General features: G+C 37.9%; 1 protein-coding gene across 3 annotated transcripts in view; it reads left to right on the forward strand.

Moving 5' to 3' along the window:
* Positions 1–12,662, forward strand: part of VEZT (vezatin, adherens junctions transmembrane protein) — a 65,561-nt gene that overhangs the window by 18,769 nt on the left and 34,130 nt on the right. For all 3 annotated transcript variants that reach the window (XM_017804425.1, XM_017804426.1, XM_017804427.1), the window contains exons 3-5: positions 3,849–3,938; positions 6,378–6,553; positions 8,994–9,269. In XM_017804425.1, coding sequence (XP_017659914.1) covers positions 3,849–3,938; positions 6,378–6,553; positions 8,994–9,269 — 542 coding nt within the window. The remainder of the gene's footprint in view (positions 1–3,848; positions 3,939–6,377; positions 6,554–8,993; positions 9,270–12,662) is intronic.

The following is a 12,662-nucleotide window of genomic DNA, read 5'->3' on the forward strand; positions in this document are numbered from 1 at the left end:
TTCCTACTGCTGTTCCAGTACCAGTTTGGGAGCGTTAACACTTTTCTTTTGTAATCTCATGTCAGAAAGTCTGTTTTTGTCATTTGATTCCTGTGTCCCATTTTGGTAGAGTGTCTCAAAAGGAAAGAGAATGAGGGAGAGGCAGCTGACCATGCATTTAAAAAAGTAGACTGGATTTAGGAGGATCTGAGGCTTTGTTGAAACTTTTGTATGACATACAGGCAAATAATTTGCCTGTCCAGTCATTTCCTCAGTTGTACACGAGACTGTTATCATTTCCCTTCTCTCGGCCCTTGCTGGCCTAGTCTACTGAAATTATAAAATGTCTAGAAAATAAATGTCTTTTGATTTCTGCATATGTACCTACCCACAGTCCTAATATAAAATTATATTCCTTGAGACTTAATGTAACTATGATCACAGGGGGTAGATGGTGTTCCATACTGATTCCTATTATATGGGTATCATTTTCCTTCGGTTCTGAAAAACAAGTTTCCAAATGCCTTAAACACTTTATTGAAATAAAAATTTAAAGACAGAGTATTGCTTTGTCTTTAAGATTGTTTCCTCCTCTTGTATTCAGTCAAGTAGGAACCCTATACAGCTGCAATCTGGTGACATGTAGCAAGAATTTGGCATGACAAACATCTAGTTCGGGATCTTCGGAGTGAAAAAACCGAATCTGGGAAAAAAAGGAGGTTCCTAGTGACTGATACAAATGTTTCTGTTGTGTCTTGCTGTCCTGCCAAACAGAGCATGTGGTTCAGGCTTAAGAAAGACAAGCATCAGTTGAATTTGAAGCAGATCTTAAATAGTTCTCAAGGTGTGGTTTTGCTGGTGTTTTGGGGTTTTTTTTAATCAGAATATGGTCTTAATGAACATTGAGCTGAAAAGCTGTAAAGGTATTTCAAGGCTCTGTTCTGGAGACTGGTGAAATGCCAGGCTCCCATCTGATGGAGTATAGAGATGTGATTAAGCACAGTAATTATAGGTGCAGTGTTTCTGGCTGTACTAATCTCTGGAGAAAGTTACAGCTAAAATTCTGGTCTCTAGACCTGTTTTCTGGAATGAAATCCTATTTGGGTAATTCTGCTTGATCTTTAAGGAATGTATCTTTTCCCATTTACACCTTTCCTTTCTCAGTCATTTTCCTAGACTGCTGTGCATATCTGCATGTTTAAATTAATTGTACTGTCACACTTTATCCCATCTTAGATATGATAATATTTCATCACTAGAACAGAGCTGGTGCTGGAGACAGAGGATTGTGTTGGGGCTCAGTGCACAGCCCTCAGTGGCTGTGCAGGTGACCTGATGTGGGATGGCAGAGGGATCCATCCTTTGCCTAAGTGTAGGCCTCCCACCCCCTTAATGCTAGTTCTGGGTAGCTGCAAAGTATTTAATATGTAGCATTATCTTCTTCTGTAATGCACAGAATTTCTCTACAAAAGAGAAGTAGTCCTTAGAATTTTTTTTAGATTCAAATGAATGCACCTAAAATGTGCGTGTCCTATGCTATTATTTTTTTTTTAAATGTTAGGAGTTATACATCTTTGTTATTTAGTTTACAGAGGGTTTGACTGAGTGGTGTTCTAAAGTTGTAAGAAGAATGTTCCAGAAGCGTTGGCTACATGACCTGACTTGTGTGTTGGAGAAAGTTGTTTTACTTGTCAGTAACACTCCCAACAGGAATGCAAACTGTGAGACACTATTCCAAGGATCTGAATAATTTAGTGTGTTGCTGTACTCTACCGGGTCACAGCCCAAGACAGTGGGTTGTCTTGGTTTGTGTTTTCAAGCTCTGACATGCCTGTTGAGGGTTTACGCAAGCTGGGATTTTTATTTTTAAACTAAAACATGGAGAATAAACTGAAAGATTACTTACGTAGCACACTAGTTTTTTTTTTCAGTAACGCCACAGTTTAGTTTAGTAAGCTGGTAGCAGTTTAAAGCTATTCTTGGTGTAGCTTTAAATGTTCATGATAAAAATCAGAAGACTTAAGAAAAGCTAAGCAGTTGAAAATGGTAGGCTTCAAGAGGCATAATCTTAAATTAAATGGACAGTTCATTCTGTGCCCTGCTTTCAACGTACAAGGAAAAGGAATTGGAAGAAATGGAGTATCTGCTTGAAATTCAAATGCAGAGCAAGACCTTTGTTTATGTAATTTCAATTTTCTACAAATTCTAATCAGAAAATTTTGTTTTCTTTTGCACCACTGTACAAGATCGTTGGAGGATAATCTGGTGTTGCACTTTGTGCCATTCTTCCAATTTATGTCATTGCGCTTGAGCAACATCAAAATAGAATCACTTGGATTTATTCCATATTCTTTAAGTGTGAATTGCTGGAATAGCTCCCCCTAATAAACCACAATGGTGTCAGTGTATTGGGGAGAGCTATCATTATGAAATTCATGCTATTGTTTTACCTCTCCACTGACCTAAAAACACTTCCTTTTGGCATAGGTCTGCAATTCTAACTATACACAGAAAGGTGAGACATATGTAAGAAACACTTGAGTTAGATTACCTAAGTGGGCACCAAATTAAGTTATTTCAAAAACTGTTGAAGCTTAAGGGCTTTAAGGTGACAATTTCTGATGTTGAAGCTGCTCTGGCTTGCTGTGCCAGACTTGTCACACTGCCTTTCAGAGGGCTGTCAGGCTGGTCATAGGGCTAGCTGCAAAGCTCCAAGCTCCTGTTGCTTGGGTTTCCCACCTTATAGTTGTGGGGAAACCAAGAAAAAAAAACAGAAGAGGGGAATAAAAAAAGAAAAAAAAAACCAAACCCAAACCCAAAAAACCAAGAGGGAGAAACAGAAGCTGTCACCTTTTATACATTTAGCTATTAGAATCTGTATGGAGTTTTGTTTTTTTTTTATTTTGAAGAAGTATGCCACAAAATGTAAGCACTTCACAATCAATTTCTTTTGGCATGCATTTTGTTTGATTGTATTACATGTCAGCAGTCTGAAGATTAAGAGGTAGGGCCTAAGAATTCATGAAATATATGTAAGTAAATATTTTGAAAAATACTTCCTGTCAGCTCAGTCTAAGGAAAGTAGATATACACTGTGTGTCAAAAGCTGCTTCTTTTTTTCATTGGATGGCTGCAGACTGAAGCAAAATTGTGCATCTATTCAATTATAATCTGTCATGCATCATGTTTTAGGAAGATACATGAGTAAAATGTGTGATGACTGAGAGGGAGTCCCTCTAATTAAAGGCATTTGAAGTTATGTTTACAGCTCAGACAAAAGTATGGATTTAGGTTGCAGGGGAAGCAGTATGGAGACAAAGGCCCTGATAGCACACACTGGTTTGGACAGTTCCTCTTCTTACCCTCACCATTCCCTCTCTCTGTTCACAACTCCTCTGGAGCCTTGTTCTCAAGCTGCAGTGGGCTGTCCTCTCCCAGTCTTTTACTTTTTTTTCAGCCCCTGTCAGCCATTTAATGTGTTGGCTTTTTATCCTCCAGGAGAGAGAAAGTCTTTCATATCAATGCAGTAGCTGCCAACTTGAGATCAAACTAATCTAGCTGTAGTTATTTTTAACAGAACAACATAACAATCTATTATGCTCCAAATAGGTGGGGTTACTGAAAGCTTTATTTTATTCTCTTGTGTACAAGCAAACTGACAGGAAGCAGATGTTCTCTTAGTGTACTGTGAAGTTAGGCCAGACACAGTAAGTGAAACTTCCTTACAGGTACTTGTGTTTGAGCTAACAAGAAAATCAAATGCAGAAGTAAAAGCATTGTTATGTTGTTAGTTATTTATTTATTTTTGGCTTTGGAGGTTTTTTTGGTTTTTTGGTTTTTTTAATTGGAATAATTTCTATTCCCTTCAGCAAGGCATCCTGTCAAAACTAGCTGAATTCTTTAGAAGCTGGTTTCCTTTTCCACAGTATAAGAAAAACGATGACATACTTCACCGACTGGTAAGTGATCACTTCACTTTTTTTATTTTTCCATTTCCTTTCCTAATCCACAGGTCTTCCTGCTCCTCTAAGCAACATCTTTGGTCTGTATTGTTGGTTTTGGCTCTTAAGAGTTTTACTTATTCTTCAGATAGTACTGATTCTGGTTTTCAGAGTTACTGTGCCAAATTGGGCACAAAAGGACAGGAATAGTATCAGGAACCAGGGTGAAGATGTTCGAAATGTGGAAGAGAAGATAAAATATGTTAGAAATTAAAGCAGTTCTCGAAAGCTGAAAGGAGTTAACCTGCAGTGTAGGTATCCCCGTTGGTGGAAGGCAATGGGAAGATACTAACTGAGAAAGTCCTTATGTTGCAGCCTAGTGCCTTGCAGAGACTGCCTAAGACAGAAGGCTCTAGGGCTTCACCTGAGTATTGCTTCACCCTCTGTTTCAGCTTGTTGGCTGAGGCATAGCACCACTGCAGTGCAGCTGTACTAGCCCTGGACCCATCCTGGCCTCTTCGTTTCTGCGTTGCTGTCCACAGGGCTTCTGCATTTGGGGGAAGCAAAGGAAACTAGGGCACCTCCATTCTGATGCTTCAGAACAGTGCTGCCATTGAGCACAGACATCCGTGCAGCGCTCTGGCTGCAGGGAGTGGCCAGATCGGTTCTCTGTGCTACCCGTGTGCTCTCATTTCATCAGTTCAGAAGCAGGTTGCGTGCCCCAACAGAGGTTGTATTCTCCTCCTGGAGCCTGTAGGATCATTTAGGGCTTAAGTCAGCCTGTGTGGGTTAGAGACCTGAAGGGGGATAGTTCTACCCCAGTTCGTTAAAAGTAATTTTATGCTGCCTTTATACCTGTTCTCTGCAGCACCACTTTCTAGCCAGTTCAGTCTCCAGTCTGGGCTTGTCTCAGATCTGCTTTAACTTGTACCCAGCTGCTTCAGGCTTGCAAATGTCACCTTAGTCAGACTGTTCCAGAACCTAGAATTTTGATTTTTTTTTTCTACTATGATGTAGGGTTGACATCTTAAAATATAGCTTCAAAAGAAGATTCTGAGCAACATGAGAAGTTAGGCTTTTCCATTTCTCAGAGAGTTCTGCTGAACCCAATTGCTATCTCTTCTCCTTTATCTCAGGAGAACAAAATTTCCTCTAAAATCTCTCATTAGTGATCTTTGATTGACTTTTTTCATCCTCCCTCTTCCCCTATGAATCAAAAGGTATTATCTTAACAGCAATTTTCAGCCTTACTTTCTTGAGATGGAGGCATAACTGAAAAACATGGAGAACCTGTTTGTCCTGCTGCATACTACAAAGTAGGGTACTGAAATGACACAGGATGCGTTGGAGGAGGGCAGAGTTTTCTCTTGCACACAGTCCTGAAAAAAACGTTTTCTGTTAAAAGTAGAATGCAGATTATCTGAGGTGACACCAGTGTATGAAATTAAACTTTTAAACCAGCTATCCTGTGGTTTCATAAAGAATCTCATTCTGTCAATGACAGAACTAAACAGATTTTGTACTGTGAAATGTAACACTTGTGTTAAAAGCTTCTGTTAGAGGATTTTCAGAAATATTCTCCTTTCTCTCCTGTAGTTAACTAGGTGTAATTAGCAAAGATGTACGTGTTCAGTGTTTGTTGGGTTTTGTTATGACATTCTTAAATTAAAATGTTTGTATTATGGTTTGGTACACTATGCTATGGGCTTCTCTGATGGACATATTTGTCTTCAAGAACTGCATATTTGACTTGAAGACCTATAGTAGGGGGGAAAGTAACAAATTATTATCATGGCATCAAATTCACAAGTAAGTAGCTCCCTCAATTTGCCTGGAGTTTATCAAGTGGGGGGTCTTCAGAGCCCCATGCTGTTTCATGTTTGGATTGAGTTTCCTTGGGAAAGGTACAAAATCCTGCAGGAGAGGACTTCATTGCCTTGGCCTGGGGCTTGAGTCTGACACTTTAACCCTACTGTTACTAAGTGTCCACAAGTGACTTTTTGTTGACTAATTTGCAATCTCTCTCTTTTTTTCCTGTTTTTTGTTTGTTAATGACATAAATAATGTCATGACATTTTAAAAAAAAAAGGTGTTTACTGTTTCAGTAATGATCTTCTAATAGATGCAGGACCTCTCTGATTCTTATGCAAATATATTGGCATACTCTGTGGCCTGTTTCCAGTTATTGTTACTATCTAGGTCAGATCACAAAGTCAGTGTCATGCATCCTGCAAGTCTGAACTGTTAGGTTGTATGTGAGTTTTTAAAGTTAAACAAGTTTAATAAAAATGAAGTAGCTACTTGTGATATATCTGAAACATTCCTGTACTCTTTGAGAATAGACTGTTGTCAGTAAAGTGTAGTGTCTGGGTGTTTTCCTTGTTCTGCTAACTTAATTTTAAGAATTTGCATATTCTTTACTAATGCCTGTTTTCTCTCCTGCCCGTTTGTGGTAAGGATGTTGGATTTCGAGTTGACACGCTCCGTACCATCCTGCAACAGGAAGTTCTGCTGCAGGAGGATGTGGAACTGATTGAGTTCCTTGACCCCAGTATCCTGTCTGCGGGGCAGTGTAAGCAACAGGAAAACAGACAGCTTCCAACACTGCGCTCCCTAGCAACTCCTAATATTTGGTATTGTATGGAGAATATCTACCACTATATTCACTGAGAAACAAGCAAAAAATATATTGTATGTTCTTGAAATAAAATGCAGCATTAAAGTAACTTTTTTTTGCAGGTCCTTTGGTCCACTAGTCCCCAGACTTTTTATAAGAGTGTTTTGTTTCTTCAGGCATTTTATTCAAAGAGTGAATTTTAATCTGAGATAGCTACTTGAACATGAATGGATACTTCGAAACTAATATATTCTATTAGGAAGAACTAACATGGTTGATTAATTCATTAATTTCTAAAGCTATACAAAGGTGATTTTGAGAAATGAGACATGATTGTGAGGACTGAATTGAAAAGTGGGTTTTTTGCTGTGGTCTTCATAAAATATGCTGCAAGGGGGAGAGGTGAGGTGGGATGTGCAAATAATTTTCAGATGTAGAATACCAGAAGAATAAACTAAAAACTATTTAAATAGGATGCATTGAAGTCAAGAAAGTTGTGTGGAATTGACTCAAGAATACTGAGGGGGCTGACTGCAGCATTATCTGAACAACTAGCACCTGTATTTGAAAAATAACAAGGCCAGTTGTTGTTTTGACAGAGTGTCTTGCTCAGAAACGGACAGGAATCAGTAGGTAAAAATCTTATAACACAGCCCAGTGCTATTTTGTCATACATATGTTAGAAAAATAGATAAAATTATTATAGTCAACCCCAATTGTTTAAGTTATGTCATTATTGATGTTCTCTGTCAAAAGAGAACGTTTGAACTAGATTTTTCTGGTCCTAGCATTATTCGGTTTCTTTAACTGTTCAGATGATAAAGTACACTTACAAAATAAGTGAATATTGCTCAACTTACAGATGACACCAAGTTTGTGTTTTCATAGAATAGAGAGTCAAAATTAGATTGGAGAAATACCTTGAAATCGATAGAAAAGTCAATAAAGACAGAAGTCTAATGCTGCACTTGGGAAGGAAAAGTTAAATTAATAAACACAAAGTGATGAATAATTGGATATGCAGTACTATTCCAGAAAAGAAACTTGGATTGATAGTGTTAGGATGTGTAGAAGGTGGTTAGGAATGTGGGGATCAGTTGTCATTTGTTCTGTTCATAAAAGGGAAAAATGTGAGGAAAAATAATGCAATTAATCTGCCAGTGATTCAGACTGAACTTGGGGGAAATCTTTTGAACTTTACGGATACTCATGAGTTGGAATGGCTCTCTGCACGGGTTGTGAAGTCTCATCTTTGGTCTGTCCATGATGATCTGGGCTAACCAAAAACTGAAAATGGACAAAGTGAGCTCTTATATCTCTTTTAGTCTTTTAATTGTTGTGATTTATTTTTTTCATTTACCAAGGAAATTAGAGTCTGTGTGTCTGTCCCTTTTAAAGGGACTATTTTGGACTATTTAACCCTGGACTATTTTAACCCTGGACCTATCAGGAGCCAGTAGCCCTGAAAAGTTAACACTTGTAAAGCTTGTTGAAATTTGCCCACAAAGCCATCCAGAAAATAGAAACCCAGAGACCATGTCTTATTTTAGAAATGGAAAAATATTCCTTGTGAATACTTCAAAATCTAAATGCAGGATACATTTAGCTTACATACAGTTTTATGGCGTAAAGAAAGTGAATATTTTTCACTGAAAAAATTCTGAAAAACTGTAGTTGAAACGCACCTTGAAGCCAATGTCCCATCCATCTCTGTGAAGATTGTAATTATTTTACAAAACTAATATATATGAAACACAGTGTATTTTTTAGCAGTTATTTGTGTTGAATTTTTCTAGAAAAAAAATAACTGTGAAGTTTTTGAAATGTCCTTTAGAAATAACTGAACCGAGATACTAGGAACTCTGTTCTTCAAGGATTTTCAAAAGCTGCCAAAGTATTTAAAATGACTATTCAAACCATATTTATAAAAATGTGTTAAAAACTAGTAGTGCGTTGGTGTCCAAGTTAAATGAGTCAGACTCTAGAAAAAATACATCTGGCATTACTTGAGGGATTTGCTACCAAAAGAAACATGCCCTTCCCTGCTGTACTCTTGAACCTGGAAGTACAGATATTACGGTTCCTACATGCCCTGGCTTATAATTCTGAGTAGTCAGGTTTTTTCTTTTTCTATTTTTTTCTTTTTCCTTTTTTTTTTTTTTTAAGTCACATGTAAGAGAAACTGACCTTTCGAAGTGGTATATTATTCTTTTACTCATGTTATAAAAAGCTGGAGAAATGTTTCCTTAGAGTATACCAAGCATGTAATATCATGTACGTATTCATCTAAGTCTGCTACTAGCGTAGTTTTTGGTGTTCACAACTCCTTTCAGGACCTACATAAAAGCCCCATAATAAGGTGTTGTAATCCTAAACGTAACTGAAAATTTTGGGATTTTTTTACCTCTTGTTTGACCTCAGGAATCTGTGGTTGATGATACTTTCTCCGTTTGCAGGGATGTTTCGCTGTTTCTTGCCTTTGTAAGTGCACTGCTTATGCTTCCTTCGTGGTGGAAGGAATCATCGTGGCTGCTGTGGGGACTAGTTCTGCTTGTCTATGCAGTCTTTAGAGTATGGGGCACATGGAGGACAGCCAAGCTGCAAATGTCCCTGCGAAAATACTGTATCCAGCTGGAAGAAACAGTGGCAAATAGCCGAGCTTTTACTAATCTCGTGAGGAAAGCTCTACGACTCATTCAAGAGACTGAAGTAATTTCCAGAGGATTTACCCTGTGAGTCTGTATTTCAATTTATTTAATGCACAGATCCATTCAAACCCGCTGTCTTCTAAAATTGTCTTGTTACACTGTCTCCTGTAACAAGTGGAATTACTGAAAAACAGTACTTAAAGGTTTTTGTTTACATAAAATAGTATAATTGCAATTCATACTAAAAGAATGAATTCTAACAACTCAGTGTTAAAACCCTGCATCCTGAAGGTGGATTAAGTTTCACAAAACTCATATGTCTTTGAAATCTCCTGCTCTACTAGCAATGAAATACACAAAGAAATGGATTTTGAACTAATTCAGTTAATGATTTTGGGAAGTCATTTAGAGAGTTGGTTGTTTGAGATTTTTTTTATCTTATGTTACCAAATATATGTAAATAAACTTATCTGCAAGTAATCATTCATAGTTTAGAAAACAAGATAACATGAAAACCATTCTATTTTTATTTAACAAATAACAGTCTGAAGTAGTGAGAACAAAGTAATCAGCAAGACCATCAAAGGTCATTTCCCACCTCAAATAAAGTTAATATTACTCTTTTTTCTTGCATACAATTGTTGAAATGTTCACTTCTTAAATTAGTTACTATTGAATTTGCCTCTCTCACTTAAGAGGTGTGAAAGTGTTTCTGATTACTTAGCTCTTGTAGTGATTTGGTAAGTTTTGTTTGTTTGCTATGTGAAAGGACATCAGAACGTGTTCAGTGTATGCAATGATTCCAAAGCCAAGAGGCCTGCTTCTGTGCACTCTCATTGGCATGGATGCTTTTCCCTTGTAACAACCTGTGGTGAGATACATACCTGTGCCAGTTAGACTTAAGGCTAAAGGAGGTGGGGAACGCCAACACCTAAAATACAGTTGACTTCTTTCTAAAAACAATAAAACATTCCCTTGCATGCACCAAGAAGTTGTTTGTTTGTGCCAGACCAACTATTTTGCATTCAGGCACAAGTTCTTACATGCAAGCTTGAAACTGCAGACTTGAGATTTTGGATTAATTTTCTAGCTTGAGATACCTTCAGTGTGCTTCATTGAAGAAACGTTTCGTTCTCCCTTCGGAATGCATAAGCATGTATTCAGTCTGCCTAGCTATGTGTTTTGTTTTGATCTGGTTTTTTTGCTGAAGAAGCATATAGTTAAGCAATAGGCAGTCTTATCTTTGCAAATGGGTTCTTAAAAGAAATTATTGTTAGGGCTTGTCCAAATTACAGATGAGAAAAACATTTGGATTTTTGCCTAAGTTTAAGCAAACGAACTTCTGGTCAATGTCTAAATTGCTGCTGCCTTGTTCTTTTACTACATTTCTTAGATAACAGATTAACAAAAAACAGACTGGTCTTTAAGCTGATGCTTGATCTAATAGCCTCTTTACTTAAAACTTTGGCAAACTTTTCAAAAGACTTTGGAGTATGGATGGAGTGGGAGAAGTCTGACTGACATCCTCATTGGAACAATTGTACAGTATAAAGAAGTCAGTGCTGTACAAGTTTTGGTTTGGTTTAGCCTGGAGGAAGTTCTAACTCCAGAGTGTCCTTTCCTACATCCACATATGCAAGAGATGCTGCTGCACAGATCAATGAGAAATTCTTTGCTTGAGGTAGCACTTTGTATATGATCCAAAAAATTGGTTATCTCATTTTTCTTCTAGAATTTTGCAACAATAAACCTCAGCAGAACAAAGTTTAGTATGATCTCCTGTAGTAATCTTGTCAGAATCTTAGTGCTTGTTCAGAGAGTCACGTGGCAATAGAAATGGTTGCACCTGAAACGTTAATGAGTATTGTCTTGTGTTATTTTACATCCTTAAAGAATGAGAGTTCAATCAGGTAGTGCAGCATCCTGGTCAGTGACACATAGGCAAGTGTTTTAAGGTACTGCTAGCTCAGCATACTTTGGGCTGTGCATTAATCATATTGTGAATGGAAAGATACTGAAGCTGACAAATAGTACCAAGTTCAGATTTTGACTAGCTGTTCTTAGCTAAACTGTGATAGGGCAAGCCCAGGTCTGCAGCTGAAGTTCCTTGTGCTCCACTCGTCGTTTTCTTCCCCGTGGCACCATCCATTGCTATTTTTGTAGGCTAAATTATATATGCTTTGAAATATCTATGGTTTTTGCTTTATTATACCCTATTTGCCCCTTATTAATTGATATTGGACTGTCTCTGTAAATGTCAGATTATTTCTGATGAGGTTTTGGTTGGTCATCACTAGTTCAGTATTTACTACTGTGTGGTAGTGACTGCTATACTCAAATACTATTCAAACGTAATTTTGCCTTCATTCCCCTCCCACCCTATAAAACTCACAGCAGCCATACAGAACAGAAACTGAGAACTTGAGCAGGGAGCTTGGACTAGATAATTTCCATTGGTCCCTCCCAACCTTAACTGTTCTGTGATTCTGTAATCCTGTCGGGCTTTTCTTATATTAGCTACCCTCAAAGATATTCTGATTCCAGAATGGCCTTCAGAAGTGTTTAGCACTGCTGGTGGTGTTTCAGGTGTGCCTAGTCGTACAAGCTCTGCGATGCAGAGATGGCCAAGAGCTCACATGAGTAATTTGGTTTACAGAAATTGTGTAGCAAAGGTTAGGCAATGCTCTACTCAGGCAGAAAGGCAGTATTTCTGTCTAATTGCTTCACTCGTAATTAGACAAATGAAGCCTGATCGTGGATTGCAGCCTGGAATTTCTGCAGCGTAATGAAAGTATGTCCACTGTCTTGCACATTATAAAATGAGAACTGAAGGAATACATAATGAAAGGCTGCAGCAATAAGCAGCAAGTATTTATTCCCTTGCCTGTCACTGAAATAATTAACTTCTTTTCCAAAATGCTCCCTTTCTACTATATTTTAAACTGGAATTAAACCCTATGAGCACATCTTGGTGCATATTAGCATCTTTGTAGAACAGCTTTCATGTTGGAGTGCAGGAATGGGTTTCAATGTGTCTATATAAATTTGTTGGAAGTTGAAAGCCAATTTAAGATTTAGCTTGTGAAAATAATGGAGAAATATGTCACTGTTCTTTACAAGTAACATGGGTCTGGAGCAGTAGGAAAGAAAATTCATCTTTAACCTTTTTTTCTTCTTGCTACTTGTGGCTGATATGCAAAGCTGATAACATTTTGTAAGTCAAATTAAAATATATAGAAGATAATAGAGAATTTTTACAAGAGTATGTAGTGATATGACAAGGGAGAATGGCTTAATCTGAAATAGGGCAGGTTTAGATTAGATATTAGGAAGAAATTCTTACTATGAGGGTGGTGGGACACAGGAAGCTGCAGATGCCCCATCCTGGACATGTTCAAGGCTAGGCTGGATGGGGCTTCGAGCAGCTTGGTCTAGTGGAAGGTGTCCCTGCTCATGGCAGGGTGGTTGGAACTAGAG

The sequence above is a fragment of the Lepidothrix coronata genome, unplaced genomic scaffold (genome assembly GCF_001604755.1).
Source record: "Lepidothrix coronata isolate B3197 unplaced genomic scaffold, Lepidothrix_coronata-1.0 Scaffold9, whole genome shotgun sequence".
Classification (NCBI taxonomy): Eukaryota; Metazoa; Chordata; class Aves; order Passeriformes; family Pipridae; genus Lepidothrix; species Lepidothrix coronata.